Source organism: Myotis yumanensis, unplaced genomic scaffold (assembly GCF_028538775.1).
Source record: "Myotis yumanensis isolate MYYU_CA2020_CCGP unplaced genomic scaffold, mMyoYum1.0.hap1 SCAF_20, whole genome shotgun sequence".
Taxonomy (NCBI): domain Eukaryota; kingdom Metazoa; phylum Chordata; class Mammalia; order Chiroptera; family Vespertilionidae; genus Myotis; species Myotis yumanensis.
Window position 1 is genome coordinate 20096612 of NW_027223771.1, and position 23754 is coordinate 20120365.

A 23754-nucleotide genomic window follows, 5' to 3' on the forward strand; every position below is an offset into this window, starting at 1 on the left:
AATGACTAAGGTAATAGCAATATCCTTAATATCAAACTTTCATCAAAGGCTGAAGAAGTAAAGAAGAAGCAGAAAAACAGTAAAAAGAAAGTGACAGGAACCAAGTATAATGCTGCTGATGATGACAGTGATGCATGGAGTCAACAAAGCGAAGTTGTACAAACTGAGAAGCAGCAGCTTCCTATTATGGAGAATGAAGATTCTGACAGGTAAGCCTACAGCAATATTTAATAGTAGATAATTATTCTTTTCCTATAAAACAAATTCCAATTGGAGCAGATATTCATGATTAACACACTTTATATGTTTACTAGGGAGATTGATCCTTCCCTGGAAAAGTGTAAATCCACAAACAATGAGATACCAATTTTTTAATTTAAAATGATAAATATTTTATTAAAAAAATAACAACCAGAATTGGCACAGTGGAGGAAAATGCACTCCCCTGCACTACTGGTACATGAAATTGGCAAATCTTTTTCAAATGGTAATTGAGTTAGTTTCAAAATTTTAAGTATGTCATTCCTTTATCCCAATAACTTCACTTCCAGTACTAAATCCTACGGGAAAACATGACTTGGATATACACACATATACACATTCTAAGGACATCAATTATATATTATCAGCTATAAAATAAATACATCATGGAGATGTAATATACAGTTTGGTGACTATAGTGAATGATATGGTATTGCATATTAGAAAGTGTCTAAGAGAATATATCTTAAAAGTTCCTTTCACAAGAAAAAAAATTCTGTAAATATGTATAGGAACAGAAGGTAGACTAAATGTGGTGATCATTTTGCAATATCTTATATAATAAAAGGGTAATATGCAAATCAACTGAACTGCAGAATGACCAGTGGCTATGATATGCAGCGACCAGCAGGGGACAGATGCTCAACACAACAGCTGCCCCCTGGTGGTCATTGTGCACTCACAGGGAGAGCACCACTCAGCCAGAAGTTGGGCTCAGGGCTGGCCAGAGCAGCAGCAGTGGCAGGAGCCTCTCCCACCTCTGCAGCAATAGGTCATTATATGCATTACACACACACACACACACACACACACACACACACACACAGACACAGACACACATATATATGCATATATATATGTTATGGCAGATGTTAAGGATATATAATATACATTTATGCATTAATGATACTAACATAAATATACATATATATGTTTATTTATTACAACATTGCTTACAGAAATGTTGTAGTTATTGTAAATTCCTATTTATAAGGTAATACATTTTTATACCCAAAAAATAATGTAGTATGCAGCCACTGGAAAAATGGGGGTAATTCTGGCCTACAGTGTACTGATTGTTTCACAATTGACTTATATTTAAAGCATTTGGGTTTAATGGCATGTGTTAAGCAAATTTTGTGAGAATACTCTTGATATCTGTTCAGTTATAAAAGGAAGTTATATGCTACGCTGTCACTCTACTTTGTTTCCACCTGAATTGCTAGCTACTAAATTTTTGTGTTTTCTTCCTAATACCTGAGTGCTCAAATATTGGGCACACAAATTAATCTGAAAGCTGAGTGATTTCACAAGGCAATTTGTTCCATTTCTTATCTACAAATTTCAGCATGATGTGTAAAACCTATTAAAACACATCAAGGGATTAATCTGCTAGGTGAAGGGCTGACAGACCTTTTCTCTAAAGTGCCAGATGCCTCTGGGCTGGATTTGGTGTGCAGGCATTCGTTTGCTGACCCGTTGCATTATAAACCATAGGGCTCCTAATTTAGTGAATCTTCTTTTTGGAAGGTACCCTGCATGCATGCCTTTATCTTTCCTTTTTGAGGAGAACAGATTTCAGTATGCACCACACCCAATTTTTTAACATATTACACAATTGACAAAAATTCAGTTTATAAAGTAAGAATATTACCTGCATGTTTCCCCCTTTATTTCTGTTACAGTTTAATATGACTAATTACAGTGTACTTTGTACATTTGAGTAGTGTCACATATTCTAGAGTTGGATGATTTTCATCTAGCAAGAAATCCTTCTGTGATCTTTGTAAGCATGAGAAACATCACAATCAGGTTATATAATATTAAATATCTACAGAAATTTCATGGGTTCTTTTACTTGTACAGTATTGTAAATTTTGCATGTTTTAAACCGTGGAATGTCACGGTTATATGAAAAAACTTGTAAGTATTACGAAATCCTTCCTAGTCGCTATGAAAGGATTGAAAGATACAGCTAAACATGAAGATGAGGTCATCCAAGGTCATGCCATTTAGCTACAAAGTCCTTCAAAGAGCTATCTATACTCACTGATTCCAATTTCCCTTCCATGCACTCTTGAGCCCACTCTAGTAATTTTCAGTCCCCTCCTCTTCTATATAATTGTTTTTCTCAAGGTTAGTACTTGTTTTTCCTCTAATAAATCCAGACATAATGTTTTAGACCTGGTTTTACATAACTTATCAGCAATGTTTGACCCAATGGAAAACTCTTTTTTCATTTGACTTTCAGGACTTTGAGTTTTCAGGGGTGAAAACACACTCACCTGGTTTCCCCCTTGCCTGCCTAGCCTGTCTCTTAGTCGTTTGGCTTCTCCTCATCTCCCACCTTTACACGTTCAAATGTCCTGGGATTCAGTCTTTGGTCTTTTTTCCTACCAAAATTGACTTTTCCTACCTTGGATATACTAATGATCTTCAAAATATATCCCCAGCCCAGATCTCACTCCTTAATGCCAGACCTATATATCAAACTGTTGGCTTAATCTCTCTTTTTAAAATATATGTATTTCTCTTGACTTCAGAGAGGAAAGGAGAGAGAGAAAGAGAGATAGAAATATCAATGATGAGAGAGAAATATGGATAGGCTTCCTCCTGCACACCCCCTACTTGGGATCAAGTAATGTGTCAGGAGATCTTGTGAGATTACTTTCAAAATTCAGTGGAACCTGAATATAAGGGACTAATTCGGGCAAGGGGTATACTTTAAAGATGAAAGTCAGTTATATACAGTAAAGTAGGTTTTCTGAATGTGTATGTGAAAAAATTTACACATGAGCTTACCGGCTTTTACATATGTAGACACATTTGTATGTATGAAAATTTTAATTTCACAGAGAAGTTTTCCAAAGTCATTATTGCTAATATATTCACTGTAGTTTTGAGAGTGTAATAAGTACACAATCTAAATGGAAATAACCAGAAAATACATTTTAATTATATTTAACTCAACAAATGAACAATGTTCTAAAAACAAACAAAATTTTAATTTTATTAGAACAGAAAAAAAGTTTTTCTTTTAATCGTTTTTGGGCGATGATATATCCCGACACTCCAATTGAGGTATCACTTTAATGTGTGATCTTGAGGGGCTTGCTTTAGGTAATCCTGCTTTGAAAAAACTATCCTGTTTAGCTTAAACATTTGAAGTCTGCTGGTTTTTTTCTTATAATTACCTCCCTAATATTTTGAAAATGGGTTTAATGAAGCTGAATTTTCTTATCTGATGGCTTGTCAATAAATGTTATTAGATTGTGGAGATGGGATCCAAGCGATGATAACTTTGTGTTTGAGGCGTGTTGTTTCTTCTTCCTCCTCATCTTCACTCCCATCCTCATTTCCCAGGTCAGAACCTCATCTGCTTCTTCACTTTCAGTCATAGTGTGATACCCAGGGTCACCTTCATCTTCTAACCGCTGTTAAAACAACTTCCTCAGCTACTACTTCTCCACCAATATTCTGTGTTATCCCATAGTAATCAGTAATCTTCAGCACCTTCTAAATGCAAGTCTCCCTTCCTCATCAAGCAAATTCTTCCAACCATTTTCCTTGGTTTGTACTTTCACTTCTTTTCATGCTGCAGCAAAATTCAGAGATTGCTGATTTTAAATGGTAACTCTTTGAAACCGTAAGTGTTGTAAGGTACGCTGTCCTCTTGTATGTTCATCATTGCCTTCCTTCTGCAATACAACCATTACTTCCTCTAAAAACTTTTTGCAGCTATTCATTTGGTTGCCATAATTGTATTTTAAGGTCAGGGTTGGAATGATGTGTTTTAAGATACATACATAATTTTAACTTTATACTGAATAGGACTAGGAGTTCCAGTCACCAAGAATGAGCAAATGCACATGGCTGGGGCACGGCTCAGTGCACTTGGGAATGAAGGCGGCACATGTTAAAACTTCTGCAGAAAGTCACTCCACTCACCAACAAAACCAACTACCCACATGCCATGTGGTGTGATCACGTCCTGATCATTTGCCTAACACTGTTTAGGAGCAGTGACTCGTGGATTTAAACACACAGACTATCGTTGTTGATAAGTGGTGAAATTACTCTAGTGGTTTTACAACATATGGCCTATTTGATAAAATTTGTTAAAAATAGCTGAATTAATCACAAAAAATTACCTGTTAATTTAATTATAAGCAAATCTTGATTGCATTTTTTATTTAATGGTTGCATTCATTAATATTCACATATGACACACAGACCAGAAGTTTTATCTGTTAAATCCGAAGTCTGTTAATTCAAGGTCCACAAAAATCGAGAGTTTACTGTACCAGTATATCCAGAATCCAATCACATCTTCCAGGCCAGGTCACTAACATCTGCTATCTAGATTAGCTTAATAGTCAACTAATTGACTATTGATTTTCTTCTTACTTTTTCCTTCCTCCCTTCCTTCCTTCCTTCCTTCCTTCCTTCCTTCCTTCCTTCCTTCCTTCCTTCCTTTCTTCCTTCCTTCCTCTTTTCCTTCCTCCTTTCTTCTTCCCTCCCTTCCTCTCTGCCTCTGTCCTTCCTTCTTCTTTTTATTTACTTTCCTACATCAATTCTAGTCTTTTGTTCAAATCTAAACACAGTAGGCCTATTAAAAGGTAAGTCAGATTATATTGTTCCTCTGGTCAATACCTTCTAATTGCCTATTTCACTCAAAGTACATGCCTTCCACAGGCCTTCCAGCTAGGGATTGAACCCAAAACCTTGGTACGTACAGATCCATCTGCTATGTTCAAAATAAAAACTATTTCATATTCAATAATTATAGACTTATTTTTGAAGTTTGGGTCAAGAGGAATTGTTTAATAATTGCTCTCAGGGAGATCCTTTTTAATATGTTTCAATTAATTTTAGAAAGAGAGGAAGGGAAAGGGAGAGAGAGAGAGAGAAACATCAATGATGAGAGAGAATCATCAGTCAGCTGGCTCATGCATGCCCATTACTAAGGATCATGCCAGCAACCCTGTATGTGCCCTGACTGGGAATTGGTCTGGTGACCTCTTGATTCATGGGTCGATGTTCATCCATTGATGCTTAGTGTTTAAATGTTTAGTTTTAACCAGGAGAGTAATTTGTGTGACTATATGTAGGTTATAATTTTATTTCATTCCTTACCCAAGGGTATATTCTTAATGATTTGAGAGACAGAGACAAACATCAGTGTGAGGGAGAAACATCCAATGGTTGTCCCCGGTATGCTTCCCATCCAGGGGCTGAACCCAAAACCCGGTAGGTGCCTTGACAGGGAACCAAACTGGCAACCTTTTCGTGTCTAAGATGATGATCAGATCAACTGAGCTACCCAGCCAGGCATTGTTGTACATTTGTGGAGGTATATAATCATGATATTCCTATGCATGCATGTATTCCATTAAAAAAAGGAAATATACTTTTCTGTTGGTAAATTTAGCTTTTTATATTAAGACTAGACGCCTGGTGCACAAAAATTTCTGCACTGGCGGGAGTGGGGTATACCGCAGCCCCACTTGTGCCCTCTCACAGTCTGGGACCCCTCAGGAGATAAGGACCTGCTGGCTTAGGCCCGCTCCTGCATAGCAGAGGGCAGGCACAATCCCTAGGTGCCTTTACCGCAGCCCCTGGTCGGGCTCAGAGCAGGACTGATTGGGGAGTTGGGGCGCTGCCCCCATCATGCATAGAGCAAGGCGGATCAGGAGGTTGTGATGCCACCCTCAGTCACACTCAGGGCAGGGCTGATTGGGGGGTTGGGTCGCCTCCCCCTGTCACACTCAAGGCAGGGACAATGGGGAGGTTGCGGCACCACCCCCTGTCACGCACAGAGCAGGGCCGATCAGGGGGTTGTGGTGCCACCTCTGTCACATACAGAGCCAGCTGATCAGGGGGTTGGGGCACAGCAAACTGTCACGCACAGAGCAGGGCCCATCAGGGGGGTTGTGGCTCCGTGCCCCATCACGCACAGAGCAGGGCTGATCAGGGGGTTGGGGAGCTCCCCCCTGTCATGCACAGAGTAAGGCCGATAGGGGAGTTGGGGCAACGCCCCCTGTCACACACAGAGCAGGGCTGATCAGGGGTTTGGGGTGCTCCCCCTGTCACAATCAGGGCAGGGCCAATGGGGAGGTTGTGGCTCCACCTGGTCACACACAGAGCAGGGCCCATGGCGGGGTTGGGCGCCACACAGTGTCACACACAGAGCAGGGCCTTTTGGGGGGTTAGGGAGCTCCCCCCTATCAGGCACAGAGCAGGGTCAACCAGGGGATTGGGGTGCCTTCCCCTGTCAGGAACAGAGCAGAGGGAATAGGGAGGTTGTGGCCCAACCCCCTGTCACACACACAGCTGCAGGGCGACCTGGGTGTTTGTGCGCTGCCCCCTGTCATGCTGCTCCAGAGGCCAGGAGGCCTTACAGCTCAGCTGATCCCAGTGCTGGGAGGCCTTGCTGCTCCGTTTGACATTGGGGCAGTGAGGCCTCACTGCTCAGCTGAACCCGGTCCTAGGAGGCCTCAAGGCTCCACAGGTCCCGGTGCCAGGAGGACTTGCGGCTCTGCTGATCCCGGGTTCAGAAGGCCTTGCGGCTCCACTGATCCCAGTGCTGGGAGGCCTCGCTGCTCCACTCATCCCGGTCCTGGGAGGCCTCGCAGCCCCGCTGATCCCAGGTTTGGGAGGCCTTGCGGTTCCGTTGATCCCAGTGCTGGGAGGCATATTACCCTTTTACTATATAGGATAGAGGCCTGGTGCATGGGTGGGGGCCAGCTGGTTTGCCCTGAAGGGTGTCCGGGATCAGGGTGGGGGTCCCCCTTGGGGGCCTGGCCAGTCTGGGTGAGGGTATGATGTCTGTTTGCAGCTGGTCACACCCTCTTCAGGGTGGGGTCCCCACTGGGGTGCCTGGCCAGTCTGGGTGAGGGTTGAGGGCAGTTTTCAGGCTGGCAGGTGACTGAAGCTCCAAAACTCTGTGTTTTTTTTTCTTTTTCCATTTTTATTCTGGGATTTATTTACCTTCTATGGCTGTCACTGGAACTGAGAGCCAGCTTTAGCTCTAAGGCTCAGCTCCAGCTCTGAGACCTCGGCTGCTGAAAGCAGGTTTGGGGCTTTGTTTACCTTCTGTATTTGAAACTTTGTTGCAACTCCAGCTCTGAGATCTCGGCTGGCTGAAAGCAGGTTTCTGGGTTTTGTTTAGCTTCTATATTTGCAATATAGTTTCCTGGAGTTCAAGTTCAGAGGCTGGCAGCGGCAGCGGCAGGCAGGGAACCTTGGCTTCATCCTTCACTGGAGCAAACAAGCCTCCTGTTCACTTCAGTTGCCTTGCTGCTGGCCGCAATCTTGGTTAGCTGTTAATTTGCATATCTTGCTGTTTAGCCAATGGAAAGGGTAGCGAAGTTATGGTTAATTACCATGTTTTTCTATTATTAGATAGGATTAGATGCAAAAGTTACCAAATAATTTCATTTTCAAAGAAAACCATAACTAATTGGATTCTTGCATTTTCTAACTACGTATATAATGACATGCAGGTTTTTTATGTTTTTCAATTTTCTACTTTTTCCAGTTTTGTTGAGCTATAATTGACATTAACATTGTATATTTTGAAAGGATACAGTGTGTTTATTCGATACACTTTTTATGTTGTTAAATGATTACCACGGGATTCTTTGTTGATATTTCCATTACATCACATAGTTACCAATTCTTTCTTTGTGGTGAGAACATTTAGATCTACTCCCTAAGCAACTGTCAAGTATGTAATACAGTATTGTTAACTATAAGCACTATGCTGCACATCAGACAGGGTGTAATCGTGTATGACACTTATTTAAATAATGCTGGCAATATGAGAGAGCAGGAGGTCATCCAAGAAAATCTATTCTGTACCCCCACACCATATGCCAGCTGCTTCTATGGGAAAGACAAAGCTTACATGAGGAAGTAGGCAAAAGAAATAAGAATGGGTATGATGCAAATGCCATAAAATGGGTATTACAGGCATGGGGCAGTATGCAGAAGGAATAAAAATGGGTATAATGGTTACAGATTACACCAATGAAGGCTGGGACTCCAGTGCTTCATCAACAAGGTTGTTAATCTTTCCATGATAATAGGTAGTTAAGGAGGATGGACCACTTTTCCTGGTTAATGTCCAAGTTCAAGTAGGGTGTGGGGAACTCCCTGCCAGATGAGAATATGTTTTCTTTAATTAGAACAAAATGATCTCGTTTAACAGAGCATGATTAATATTTGTTATAACTATAGCTAGCCTCTACAATCTATTTCTGCCTCTAGCAGTAGTATTTCCTTCTTTCTCTTTCCCTGGCAAAATTCCACTGTGTGTGTGTGTGTGTGTGTGTGTGTGTGTGTGCGAGCACATATATATATGTGTTTACACACATTTACTATATAAGCACACATATACATGTACATTCACATACTTAATACACATACATACATACATACATATATGCCACATCCTCTTACCTGTTCATTAATTGGTGGACACATAGGTTATACATCTTGGCTATTGTGAATAAGGCTGCAGTGAACATGGGAGTGCAGCTATCTCTTTGAGGTGGTGATTAATAATGTATGACTACTCTCTAAATGTTTGTTATATCCATTGGTCTAATGTTTGGTTCAAGGTTAACATTTCCACCTCTTCACACTGAGCATTTAAGTGTTTCTAAGGATGAATTGAGCCCTGGTCTGTGTGGCTCAGTTGGTTGCAGCACCATCCCTTATACCAAAAGTTTACTGGTTTGATTCCCATTCAAGTCATATACCTAGGTTGTGGGTTTGATCTCTGGTTTGGCTATGTATGGGAGGCAACCAGTCGATGTTCTCTCTCACATTGATACTGTCTGTCTGTCTGTCTCTCTTTCCATTCCCCTCTTGCTAAGACCACTGGGCATAATCTCAGCTGAATATTTTTTTAATTTTTTATTTTTTGCTAAAAGTATTACAAAGGGTATTACATATGTGTCCTTCCCCCCCTCCCTGCCCTGCCCTCCCTTACCCCCAGTGTCTTATGTCCATTAGTTATGCTTATATGCATGCATACAAGTCCTTCGGTTGATCTCTTACCCTCCTCCCTCCTGCCCCCCAACCCTCCCTGGTCTTCCCACTGCAGTTTGACAATCAGTTTGAGGCAGCTCTGTCTCTGTATCTATTATTGTTCAAAAGTTTGTAATGGTCTTTATTATCCATGAATGAGTGAGATCATGTGGTATTTTTCCTTCATTGACTGACTTGTTTCACTTAGCATAATGCTCTCCAGTTCCATCCATGCTGTTGCAAATTGTAAGAGTTCCTGCTTTTTTACAGCAGCATAATATTCCATCGTGTAGATGTACCACAGTTTTCTAATCCATTCATCTACTGATGGGCACTTAGGCTGTTTCCAGATCTTAGCTATGGTGAATTGTGCTCAGCTGAATATTTAAGAAATTAAGAAAATGAATGAATTGAGTCTCTTGTAGGCAGCATATAGTTAGGTCTTATTCTAATCCGTGAAGACATTCTCTACTTGCTTTCTTTTTATTGAATTTGTTAAGGGGTCTCTAGTTAACAAATTACACAGGTTTCAGATGCACATTCTACAACACATCATCTGTACACTGCATTCTGTGTTCACGACCCCATGTTATCCTCTGCCTTTTGATTGTAGAATTCAATCTACATACAAAGTAATTATTGGCATGTAATGACTCACTACTGCGATCTAGTTTTTCTGTGGCAGTTTTGTACATTCATTGTTCCAGTCTTCCTCTCATGCTGCCTTCTTTTGTGAATTGAAAATTTTCCATAGTGTGCTTTGATTCCTGCTCTTTATCTTTTGTGAATCTGCTGAAGGTTTTTGCTTTGTGGTTACCATGAGATTTATATAAGACATCTTATAACAGTTTATCTTACTGGATCATATCATTGGTTATATTTAACTGCAGGTGTATCTTAAGAAAAGAAAAAGAGAAGAGACGAAAGGGTGATCTGTTATGTGAAAAATATAGGGTGCAGTTAAGGAAAAAAGAAGAGCACTCAATTAAAGAAGTTGAAATGAACCCCCCACTTGAAACCACGATTAGAGCACAAGATATCACACTGGCGATTATAAGAGACAATAAGGTAAATTTATCTTTGGTGAAAATCTCTTCTTTCTAACAGTACTTCATCAATAGTTATAGCCTGTCATTTAATGTATATTATTAATTTAAAACAAACCAAAAATATTCTCATTCAAAATGTGAACTGTGACCTTTATGATTTCAATTATTAGTAACTTATTACTGTCCTTGGCATCTAATAGATGCTCTATAAATGTTTTCTAAATGAAGAAATAGAAAATAAATTGAGCCTACCCATTAGCATAAATGTTCATTCTGACTCTCAATAAATGTTAACATACAAACTAAGTTGCCTTGAGATGGTGATGGAACTAGTCAAATGTTCATAAAGGAATTTTATTTCAGTATACTGTATTTTTGCTCTATGACAAATGTAGCTATCACTTAAAATTTTAGTTTTCCATGGAAAGGAAAGATCCTTGTGCTTTAAGAGGATACATCCTCTTCACAGTTTATTTAAGGTACTGCTCTTATGCTTTGGAATTTTTCTTAATGAAAGGAGACTGAAAATGAAATGAAATGTGACCCTACCAGTGGTTGACACACTCATTAGTCAACAGAGACAAATATCAACAGTACAACGATTGAAATTTCTTTTGAGAGCCAAATTTTTTAAACTTAAACTATATAGGTAGGTACATTGTTATTAATTTAATTAGGGTACTCTTAAGTCTTAGGAAGAGCCACAGTGAAGGGGCCAAAGAGCCACATGTGGCTCACAAGTCTCAGTTTGCCGACCACGGCCTAGGTTGTAGAAGAGCAAAATTGCACTCAGAGGCGACCTTCTCGAGAACAGAAGGCCAGCATATTACCAGATGGAATTCTTACCAAATAACTTTGCAAAACAAAGGTGATAGAAATAGCTCGTAAGAGCCCTAACCGGCTTTGCTCAGTGGATAGAGCGTGGGCCTATGGACTGAAGGGTCCCAGATTCAATTCTGGTCAAGGGCATGTACCTTGGTTTCTGGCATATCCCCCGTAGGTACTTGCCCTTGACCAGGGCATGTTAATATGTATTATGAATACCACCACTTTTTTATGCCATTAAAGATCTTAAAGAAAAAAAATTGTAAAAGGCAATGGGGGAAAGGATAGCTTCCTGCAGAAAGAGGATAGCTTCCTACTTGCTACTGATAGCTTCCTGCTTGCTACTGATGCACATTGTCGCATCCTCTATATCTGGCTGTAATGCAAAGTCCAGGTGGGAAAGAGAAGAGGATACGTTTTGCATTTTTTTTTTATTTTTACTTCTCTGTTTCTTCTAGATAAATGGGGTGGGGTGGGTAAGGGGAATATTAGGTAGCAAAGAGTGGATGTGATGTGAATAAGAGCTCAAAATTAAGACAGCCCAGGTTCAATTCTGGTCAAGGGCGTGTACCTTAGGGGGTGTGCAGGAGCCAGCTCGTCGATGTTTCTCTTTCATTGATGCTTCTAAATTTCTATCCCTCTCACTTCCTCTCTGAAAAACAGAATCAATAAAATATATTTTTAAAAAAGAAATAGCCCATAAAAAATTAACTCTGAGGTAGTTTATTTAGTCATTTTCAAATGTATGTATGTGTGAGTTTGTATATATTTAAAAAAAAATACTGTACACATGGAAACTAGAGGATTTAAAAAGCATATAAGAGAGGGGGAGAGAGAGAGAGAGAGAGAGAGAGAGAGAGAGGGCTTTTGAAGCCCATTGGATATAATATTGTTAATTCAAATCCATTTGTCTCAACCAGTGGCATGCACAATGGCCTCATCCAAAGAGAGGGCTTTTAATATTTACCATAAGAATCAATGTGTTGTCCATGGTCTCAAAGGTATTGCTACTCACAACAAATGTTCCAGATTTTGGTGTTGATTTCATTTCCTTGATATATTCATATAGAGGTTAGTTTTCACTTCCAGTGATGGTAAGGAGGAAAGTATAGCAGGTTCAGAGATCATATTTTAGATGTCATTCTTCTACTTTTGAGAAAATTAACAATTTGTTCTAAGTAGCATCCCATTTTAATACAAGGGACTTCTGAAGAGAATGCGGGCCATAATATATATTTAGTAATAATTTATTGGTAAGTAATTTATTCCTAGTAAAGTAGATCAGAGTACCCACCCTCCCCATATCACAGTTAATACTAATTTAAACAGCATAAAAAAGAAATAAATGTTATTGAAGCAACAAATATCTCACGGTTTTCTAAAAAGAGCTCTGTAAATTTTATATTATTCATTACCTGTTTTTTGAAAAATAGGCTTCTTTTGTTTTTCTGTATCTACACTAGAGGAGAACTATGGATTGGCGCATGATCACAAATTGTAGAGTCTGAAAACCTGGGGGAAATCCTAAACTTCCTTATATTTTTAACCCCTCCATTCCAGATTGTGATAACTGAATGAGTTCATTGATGGATATAGAAGTGCTCAGGAAAATGCTTGATTATCAGTTATTAGCAGAGATAGTTTTTATTAATGACTATAAAAGTATTAGAACAGTAGAATATCTATGGGATAATATTGGGCAAAAAGAATTTTGGGAAATTTAGTTGATCCTATTATATGCATGGATCATACTACTCGCCTGTGGGGTATGTTCAGACTGTCATCTCAATTTGTAAGTGTAATTAAAATTATTCATCTTTTACTTAAATGCATTCTGGACTTGTGGTGATTTAGAAAAACCCTGTCTAATTCTGAGACTCTTAAAATTCTGTTGTTATTTTTTCACTTAAAAATTCATCATATTATATTATATTTTTGAACTTTGGGGAATTTATGCTTGTATAAAGTTAGAGGTTTGGATCCAAATCTATTTTTTTCCAGTGAGATATCCACTTATTGCAACCTTTTATTATAACATAGGTTATTCTTTAATTTCAGAGGCTATCATGACATGTGATTTCAATGTTTTAGCTAAAAGTCTCCTTTGTGTTCCTTAGGTTTCTGAGAGTTCTGAAAAAGAAAAATGTCAATTGGATGAAAATCGCATGTTGTGGGATGAAATTGCCAAGCTAAGCCTGGAAATGGACTCAGTACAAAATCAGACCCTGGAAATGGGAAAAGAATATTTGGAGAACATTGCAATTGGCAAAGAAAAGAAGGACCATCCTCAAAACACAATAACAGAAAGAGTATCTCAACACAATGTGCAGCTTGAAGTTCTGAGAGCTGAGCTTATGATGCTAAACCATAAACTGGCGATCGAACAACAAAACAGAAGAAGACTGGAAGCACAAGTTGAATCATATCGGTCTAGACTAGCTACAGCTGTACAGGATCATGAGCATTGTCAGACATCAAAAAGAGAGCTAGAACTTGCTTTCCAGAGAGTAAGAGATGAATGGTTTTGTTTATGGGAAAAAATGAATTTGGATATGTCTAACCTGAAACATAACAATGAGATTCTTTCTCAACGACTTTCTGAAGTGGAAAGTAAAAACAGCAGCTTAGAAATTGAGCTTCACCACATAAGAGATGCTCTGAAAGAAAGGACATTGGTTTTAGAAGGAGTAGAAAGAGACCTCAGTCAAAAACAGTGTCAAAAGGAGGAAACTGGACACGTGCATCAAAAGGAACCAGGTAAAGTGGATAAAGACATTGGAAAGCAGGAATCCTTAATGGAGAGGCTTTCTCACCTACAGACTGAAATGATGTTGCTTCAACAGCAACTGGATGAGGATCACAACCAAGCTGACAGAGAAGAAAAGACGGTAATTAACACCCAAGATCAGATTCGGGATATCATGAAAATATTTGATTGTGAACATGAAAAGTATGTTCTTAGGCTGCATGGAATAATGATGGATTTACTCAAACAATGGCATAGTTTTAAAGAAACAGTACTTCAGTATGAAAATGATAATGCAGAAAGAAATGTAAGTATCCAGACACATAAGTATTTTTTAAATTTCCTAAGAGAAAATTCAGAGTAATATTTGATGATGGCTAAATGCTGAATCTAGTTGAATATTAAAAATGTAGATATTATAGCCCTAGCTGGTTTGGCTCAGTGAATAGAGCATTGACTTGAGGACTGAATGGTCCCAGGTTCAATTTTGCTCAAGGACACATGCCCGGTTGCTGGCTCAGTCCCCAGTAGGAGTGCAGGGGACAGTCAATTAATCATTCTTTCTCATCTTTGATGTTTCTATCTCCCTCTCCCTTCTTCTCTGAAATATATATATATATATATATATATATATATATACACATATATATACGTGTGTGTATATATATATATATATATATATATATATAATGTATAGTTTATAAATATGTTTGCTCTATCAGCTTCAAAGCAGACATTGTAGTCAGTAGATGGACCTTAGAACTGAGAGATGCTTTGTTTTGAGTAAAGACTTGCTGCCCATGAAATTTTAAGATGTTACATTATACACTATTAATACATGCAGATTTATATTATAATTTGGTCTTACATTGATAGAATAATAATTTAAATCTTTCTGTCACCAAATTTAAAACTATTAGGAAGTAGGTAAATGGAAATGCTCTACCTAAAATGAGTACTTTGAAATTAAGATTCAATTAAGTGGATTAATTTGACAGCTAAGTTCAGATCAGATTTCCAGATGAACTGAAATGTAGATGCTGTATCACATAGTACCTTTCCTTCAGTAGCATCTTATATATTTGAGTTGGTATAATGTTATTTTTATTCATGCCAATTTGAATTAAATTTGAAAATGTTGCAGTCTCAAGTAATATATTCCTATGATCTCTCAACTCTTTTCAAGGCATCTACTTTTCATTACATCATAATTTGGGACAAATATGATGAGTTATAGCAAATCTATACTTTATTTAATCTTCCCCCTCCTATTTATAATTTTCTTTGAATACTTTTACAAATAATGTGCTTATGTTTCTCATTTTGAGGCCTAATTACTATCATTTGGAGATAAGTTTGTCCAAGACAGAGAGAATTGTAGCTCTCTGTGATTCATGAACTTGGAATTGGATCTCCATTTCAGACTAGTGAGGGGTAGCAGGGTTTATGTGTAGCAGGAAGGGAGGTGAAGGCCTGATTACCTAGGGCCTTGAAGGCCATTGGAATGACTTTTCTTCTAAGTTAGGAACCTATTGGGAGGATTTGAGCAGGGGACTAAATGTGTGAGGAACGCTGAAGTTAATTGAAGACTCTGGTTAAAAAATAAATAAAAAGAGAAAATTTTCCATAATATCAAATTCACTACCACTTGATCCACCTAGTGCCCATTTCTCTTTGAGATGTTAGTAGATTGTAAAGCTTTGAGATTTATGGGGGAGGGGAATTGAGAGTAGGGCTGAATCAGCTGTCTGATGAGGCAGGAGGGTTAAATTTTCTGTGACTTTAACCTGATTAAGCAAACAGGAGCATGTCCATATGAGGAAAAGAAGGTGAATTGATGTAGCTGGTGATATTTTTCCAGTCATAGATTATTGTCATAACATTATGATAATAATATATGACTCTAACAAGGTACACCCAGGGTAGGGCAAAAGTAGGTTGATAGTTGATTGTATGGAGAACAATACAATAATTAGTCAATTAGTAAAATAATTTAAAATAATCTGATTTATAAAATCAGTAACAGAAATATCTTACCAGGCATTTGTGAGAAAACTTCAACAAGAAATGGCTGATTTCAAAAGAAAACTATCTACAATAGAGACTTCTCAGGAGATTGAATCACGTCATCATGTGCATTTAGAAGATAAGAAACCAGATTTCAAGAACAAACTAGATCAAAGCAGAAGTCAAGTATGTATGAAATTTAACCTGTCATCAGTTAATCTATAGCTGGTTAAATAAAATGTTTTAGGGTACTACTTTTCATGGCAGCTTTTGTTATGGGTTGGCTCAACGAGATAGACCACCGACTCAGAATTTAAATTTGAAAGCCATTTATTAAGCTGGCCAGCTGACCACAGCCCATACCTTCCCCCTCTGGGAAGCCTCGTGGCACGTGGCAAAGAGCAAGTGTGCATTATGATTTTTATAGCAAAACAGTGTTACCTTAGAAGCTCACAGAAAGTTCATAAGCACAAAGGGGGGGTAAACAGAGTCACAACTGACTGGTCTAAGACAATCTAGCAATTTTTCTTCCACAGTTCCTAACCCTGCAAACCCCCTCCATACGTCAGTCCCTCCTCCCAGCACATACACAATCCTCATAGCCTGGCAACACAATCCTTCCCCATATGTCAGTCCCCCCTCCCAGCACATTCTGTAACATTCTGTAACCCTTCCATGGCGCAGTCCCTCACCCTAGCACATTCCCTACTGGTCTTATGCCCGAATCAAATCTTTGATTCAGTGCCTTCCTCTACGATATGAAATTGAGGAAGCATTTGGCAATGCAGGGATCAAGCCACCGGGGAAGAGTCTGGCATTTGATGGTGAAGAATTGGCCAGGGTCTCGGCCACTGACATAGAGTCTTGGTTCCCATGTCTTTCTCCTTCCCATTGGTTAGTTCACCAGGTGAGAGGCATGAGGAGGATGGGGTTACAATTTCTAGTGCCTCTTTCTTGCAACTTTGATGGTGGTTGGAGTGCTCAGCACCACCTGGTAGGGTCCATCCCATCTAGGTTCTAGGCTGCCAGGGTCGTGACATTTCACCCAGACGAGGTCACCTGGAGAGAAGGCAGGCTGCGTTGGACTGGTTCTTGGTGCGTCCTCCTCTCGTGCGGCTCTCACCACCCGTTGTGCTGACGTGGCGCTGCTCTGCAAAGCCTGTAAGGACTTAAGCAAACTTTGGGTAGATGGCCGGGCAATTTCTTCCTCCCCCAAACTGGGCACCAATGGCAGCGGTCGCCCAAACATTATCTCAAAAAGGAGTTAGCCCTTGGATGTATGGGGTGTACCTAGCTCTGAGGAGAGCAAAAGGAAGGAGACTTACCCAGTTTTCGCCAGTCTCTAATTTTAACTTAGTTAATGTTTCCTTTAAGATCCAATTTATCCTCTCTACCTGTCCAGAACTCTGTGGTCTACAAACACAATGCAATCTTCAAGTAACTCTTAGGGCCTTAACTATGGATTGTAACATTGGCGATAAATGCCAGGCCATCGTCGGACCCCATGTATAGTGGCAGGCTAAACCGGGGGACAATTTTAGTGAGGAGTTTTCTAATTACTACCTGTGCTGTCTCTGCCTTGGTTGGGTATGCCTCAGGTCAGCCAGAGAAGGTATCAATGAAAACCAGCAAGTATTTATACCCTCCTTGTCCTTCTGGTATCTCGGTGAAGTCCACTTCCCAGTGTTCTCCGGGTGTCTGACCTCGGAATCGCTGTCCCAGTGCGGCCACAACAGGGGGCCCTTGATTCACCAGGGCACACACTTGGCACCTTCTAGCCAACTCTTGAGATATTTTCTGGAGCCCTGGGATGTAAAATTCTCTTCCCAGTAGTTCTGATAGCTTCATTCCCCCAGGTGGGTGCTCTGGTGGGTCTGGGAAGCGATGGTCCGCCCCAGGGCTTCTGGCATTATAGGCCTCCCATCTGGCAGAATTAGCCATCCAGCCTCTCTTTCCCGGGCCCTTAGTTTCTCAGCTAGCCTCTGCTCCTCTGGCAGATGAGTAGGCTTCTCTGGGAGCCTTCGTGCTGGCAGGGCTACGAGAACTTCTAGTGGCCCTACTGGTCTTTTAGTCAATTCCTTGGCCCCTATATGGCTGCCAGGTGGTTAAGTATCTCAGCAGCTTTTTCCTTTCCTCATGAGGTCAGGAGACTTCTTTAAGGTGGCTCCCGTGTCCTCCTGTAAGGGCAGTGTGAGGAGATATATCCCTGTAGTCCCTGGGTAGGTCTGGCAGGGCCAGTGCCGGGGCGCTTACCAGGGCTTCTTACATCTCCCCTGGCTCCTCCTCATGTGCCCCCCGCTACCGGGTACCTTCCTCTACGAAGCTGCTCCCGTCGTCCATGTAGAGGGTCTCATCCGGATTCTGCAGGGCTGGTCCACAAGGTCCTCACAGAGGGAAGTGAGGGTAGTCAGTGTCTCCTCGCAGTCAGGCAAAGGGGCCTCTGCCTTCTCGTCAGAGAGGAGTGTGGCAGGGTTCAAGGCAGCTGTTTTCAGGAAGCTGAAATGTTTACTCTTTTTCCCTTTTCCTACCAGAGGGCCTGAGTGGGTGCTATGAGTTTCACAAGGAAGTCCACCTTCCCCCCCCCCCCCCCACTGTCAGGGTTATTCTGGGCTCCTGGGGGCCAGCTGAGCTCCGACAACCCCAATCCACCTCCTCCACCAGCATGGGAGGGAGTCGGTTCCCCCGCATGTTCAGGGCCCTCCCTTTTCCAATGTCCTTCCTTTCTGCAAAATGCATATTGATTTTTCCCAAGCCTGGGTTGGACTCCTTTTCTTTCACGAGGCTTTTCTTTGCCCTTGTTGTCTCTCCGGCCCCTTGGGCCTTTTTCCTCGTTTAGGGCCAGGAGGACCTTGGCCATCCAGGTGTTTAAATCTGCCATTGGGTCCTTCAGATTGTCAAAAACCTTCTGGGCCACCTCAATCAACTTAGAGATTGATTTCCCCTCAAACCTTCTAATTTCTGTCATTTTTTTCCTAATATTTGGGGCCGACTTGGAAACAAATGCAACATTGACAGCCCTCCAACTTTCCAGGGCATCAGGGTTAGGCCCCTGGACTGTCTCTGTCACCTTAGAGAGGTTTGTGGGTCTCCAAGCAGCAGCTAGGATGCCCCCTAATAGAGCCTGGCGATACCGATCGAGAGCCTCCTTTCCCCTGTCACTAGAGGGGTTCCAGTTGGGTTGCCTGGAGGGAAACACAGCCTTTAATCTGTCTTTTATTTGTTCTTTCAGAATGGACTAAAGGAGCTTTATTTCCCTACAGGGTCTTATATGTCACAGGGCCTCACAGGGTCTGTAATTCCTGTAACAGAGGGCTAGTATTCACCACTTTATTAACCCCCTCTGTTCTAGACAGGCCTTCCCCAGTTTCCTACAGTTGAGGTTTTGTGCCACCCCTGACATGGGCATGGTCACACAGGCCTGTAAGACAGTATACAGGTTGCTAACTGTCAACTGTCTCTCAATAGAGACCAAAATTTAATGGGTATTCTTCTTTGCTCACCTGGGCAACTGCCCTCTCGGCAGCTAGACACCCTTTACTTTTTGGGTTCATTCCACATAGCCTTTTTCCAGGACAGTTTACACATAGGCCAGTTCTTCTTTCTAGCCACAAATACAGTTTGTCCAATTTTGTTAAAATGTATTCTAGCACAGGAGAAAGTTATTTTGCTGTACATAGGTAGCTTAATCCCTATACAACTGAGCTTGGACCTCTGCCTAGCAAATTGCAGTCTATAAGTTCAATATGCAGCCTCCAGTCCTCCTAACCTAACGAGGTTTCGGCTAGTCTCTGAGTCAGACTTCTGCTCTCTTGGAGAATTTCAAAGTCCTGATGGCTCCCAGGTCCAGGGAGAGTGCCCTTTTCTTAACTCTGTTTACTAGTTACAGGGCCCTGTTTTCCTTGTCTTCCCACCAGTCCCCTTTATGGCAGAACAGCGACCAGGCCTCTTTGAAGGGAGTATACTGGAAAGGGATATCAGCCCCTCCTCTTCTAGCAGCAACAGGTACTAAACCCTTTCAGTACATTTGCAAACAGGGAGCTTTTACTAACTCTATCTGCAGCTTTCATAGATCCCAGGCTTGCTGCTCTATTCCTGGGGCTGTAGGAAGGCCAGTAATAATCACTGGCTTACGGCTTAACTGCTGTAGCCTGCAAGCCAAAAGCCAAAGTACTTTCTCGCTGCTGCTGCTGCTGCTTCTTCTTCTTCTTCTTTTTTTTTTTTTTTTTTAGGGCTACTGCAGGCAGCTCAGGCATCCAGCTCCCCTTCTTTGTTCATTCACTCCCCAATCTGGTCTGGAGCTGGGAAATAGCGCCTCGATCTGCCTTGCTTCCCCAGAGGGCTGCTTGTCTGGCCCCAGATCTAGAGGGCCTGCCAGCCGTAGTGGCAACATAGGAACTTCAGGACTGGCGGATGTTGCAGGGTCCTGCAGTTTCCGCCCCCCCCTCTCTCCCTCCATACGCTGTCTCTGTCTAGTATGGGACGGACTGAAGGGGTTGAAGGACGACAAAGCCCCTCCCATCGGTGGGTGTGGAGGGAAGACAATTGGCATCGGGGGAGGCAGGGGCTCCCAGTCAAGAGCTGGTTGCGTGGCCTGGGCTTGAGGCCCGGGCTCACCCAGATCTGGTGCCAGGGGACCATAGGGGGCGGCCGGCTAATGGGCTCTTCCTGCTCTCCCTGAAGGACCGGGGGAGCCTTTCCCTTCTGGGGCCCGGCCAAAAGAATTGTCTGTCTCTGTCCCAATTTTTCCTCGGGAGGCAAGCCCTCATTTACCGGGGTTTCTTGGACAATATGTCAACCCAAACCTGAATATAAGGAATTTTATTAGGATGCCCTGGGTGGCCGTGTATGATGTAATGGACCCGGTAGGCAGTGGTCAGATCAAAAGACCCTGCATCTGGCCACCCCTCCTGGAAAGTGGGCCACTCCCATTCATAGAATCGCTGTAAATCAAAAGTATTAACATTATAACCTTTAAATTTACCCTAGAACTTCAGTTTAATACAGTAAATTACAACCTAGGTAAGAGCAGCTGATAGACAAATCTTTATTAACTGGGCTAATTCTCCTTAACAGTGAGCAAAAGATTCTGAGAAAAATAATTCTCGCAGCTGCCGAGAGACTATTTGCAGACTGCTAAGGGGCCAGCCCAAACGTTCAGCCAAGCGTATCAACAGAAAGCAGAATAAATCAAAGTAGCTCTTACTTTACACAGACCAGTAATGATTTACACTTTCTTAATAGACCAGCCCAGGCTGGAGCTGTATCCAGTCTCCCTTCTCTGTAGTAATTTGGCCAGTCCCACACAAATAAACTTTGTCCCGACCCCATGATGATTGGTGGCGAGAGACAGACAAGGGAAGGGGTGACCTGTTTTCACAGATCCTCACTCAGATGCCCGCCTGGCCGCGTCCCTTGGGAGCTTAGATTGGTTGTAGCTAAGGTGCACCCGTATAAACCCCGGGTCTGGTCACCTCCACATGGGGGTGAGTCACCATTATGCCATATGACGAATCTCGGAACCGCAGGTTGGGGCCCACTCGGACTCCGTAACCGAAGTCGTGGAGCCACATAAAGGAGAGGAGAGGGCAGGCCCCCTCCTTCCACACTCACACACTTTCACCAGACATTCACTCAGAGTTTAAACAATTCTCCCAATTTCTAACAATTTCCCAATTCCTGAGGGAGCTCTATAGCTTCCCGGGAGGTGATCAAGCTCCCCTTCCACTCACCCGGAGTGGGCCTGACTGATAGGGGGTCGACAAAGATGACTGACCCTATCCCATTTGACAAAGACAAAGACAACAAAGAACAAAGACAAGATAAATCAGCCAAATGCAACCTAAGGTTGCCCGAAACCTGCAGCTTGCTCCTTGAAGTCCTGAAAATTTTCAAAAAACATTGCAGCAGGGTGTACACAGAAGCAGACAACTTTTTGACAACAAATACCAAGACAAACAAATACCAGACAGACAAACCCAGTGCAGCCTACAGCCGCACGAACCAGGGACCCCAGCCACTGTCGTGGCCGCGGGTCAGGACCAGGAGTACCGCTGCGTCCAACCCTCCGTATAGGTCCTTCCATGGGACGTCCCAATTCCTGTTTAACGACCGGTCCCTTACCTCTCTCGAGAGTCCAGGTGGCTTGGTTTCCGAATTGAAAGTTTTGGGTGGACTGGAGGCCTCCTTGATAGTCATTCTCCACAGGTGTGGGGTATCTCGCTGAGTGCCCGGGGACAACTGGGGGAGAGCCTCCTGCCTTGAATAGGGGGTCCCTCTCCTCCCTTCCGGGGGAGAGCCTCCTGCCCTAAACAAGGGGTCCCTCTCACCCCTGCTGGGGGAGAGCCTCCAGCCCTAAATAAGGGGTGCCTCTCCTCCCTGCCGGGTATCTCGCTGGGGCCTCCAAATGTTATGGGTTGGCTCAACGAGATAGACCACCCACTCAGAATTTAAATTTGAAAGCCGTTTATTAAGCTGGCCAGCTGACCACAGCCCGTACCTTCCCCCTCTGGGAAGCCTCACGGCATGTGGCAAAGAGCAAGTGTGCATTATGATTTTTATAGCAAAACAGTGTTACCTTAGAAGCTCACAGAAAGTTCATAAGCACAAAGGGGGGGTAAACAGAGTCACACCTGACTGGTCTAAGACAATCTAGCAATTTTTCTTCCACGGTTCCTAACCCTGCAACCCCCCTCCATACGTCAGTCCCTCCTCCCATCACATACACAATCCTCATAGCCTGGCAACACAATCCTTCCCCATACGTCAGTCCCCCCTCCCAGCACATTCTGTAACATTCTGTAACCCTTCCATGGCGCAGTCCCTCACCCTAGCACACTTTCTTGTGTATTTCCTTGTGGTTAATATATGTAAAGCCAATGTCCCTAATGACCAGACTGACCAAATGACCAGACTGACCAAACGACCAGTCAGCATGAGGTGGCATTGACCACTTCTCGGTCTCTCCCTACAGCCCACGAGAGGGGTCAGGTGGGACTGGAGACTGGTGAGCAGGCTGAACTGCTGACCTCTTGGCCTTCCCCCCCCCCCCAAACCCGAGGATCCAATGGGTCAGCGATAGTGAACAGGGGATCGGGGTAGGTGGCGGAAGGACCGGGATGACTGTCAGGCTTTTGTGATCACCAGCTCATCCCAGGCTGCTCAGAGGCTCAGGCCTGCGGGAAAGAAGGAGCCAGCAAATTCATCTACATGTGCGTGCCTTCCTTATCTCTTGTTATGTCCTTCATTTTGAGGTCTATTTTTTCATACACAATTATTCCTACCCCAGCTTTCTTTTTCCTTTCCATTTGCCTGGAAGATATTTTACCATTCCTTCACTTTCAGTCTGTGGGACTCCCTTGCTTTGAGGCGGTTCTCTTTCTTGTATACAGCATATATATGGGTCATGGATTGTCTCACCAGCTGTTTAACTTGCCAATTCCGAGTGGATGTTATTCGATTTAGTTGTCCCTTCTATCTGCTCCGTGAGAAGGCGCAGGACACGTCCACCTATGGGGTCACCCTTTTGAAAACCAGCATTCTATTCTCAATGTCAGTATCTGTGCCAGTTACTTATTGCTGCTTAATACACCACCTCCAAACCTTGTGTCTTAAAGCAGCATTTATCTTGTGCACAAATCTGCAGTGAGGCCAGCTCATTTCATTTCCACTTGTCACCAGCTGGGATGACTTGAAGCTTGGAAGTGGAAGCATCTGCAGCAGCAGTTCTCAACCTTCCTAATGTTGCGACCCTTTAATACAGTTCCTCATGTGGTGACCCCCAATCATAAAATTATTTTCGCTGCTACTTCATAACTTCATTTTGCTACTGTT

At 42.3% G+C, this 23754-nt stretch overlaps 1 protein-coding gene across 1 annotated transcript in view; it reads left to right on the forward strand.

The window, feature by feature from the left end:
* Positions 1-14175, forward strand: part of LOC138998402 (ankyrin repeat domain-containing protein 26-like) — a 105420-nt gene extending 91245 nt beyond the window's left edge. Inside the window, exons 6-9 of the mRNA XM_070400501.1 lie at positions 49-209; positions 10188-10365; positions 13289-14059; positions 14134-14175. Of these exons, the coding sequence (XP_070256602.1) occupies positions 49-209; positions 10188-10365; positions 13289-14059; positions 14134-14175 (1152 nt within the window). The remainder of the gene's footprint in view (positions 1-48; positions 210-10187; positions 10366-13288; positions 14060-14133) is intronic.
* The last annotated feature ends 9579 nt before the right edge of the window (positions 14176-23754 follow it).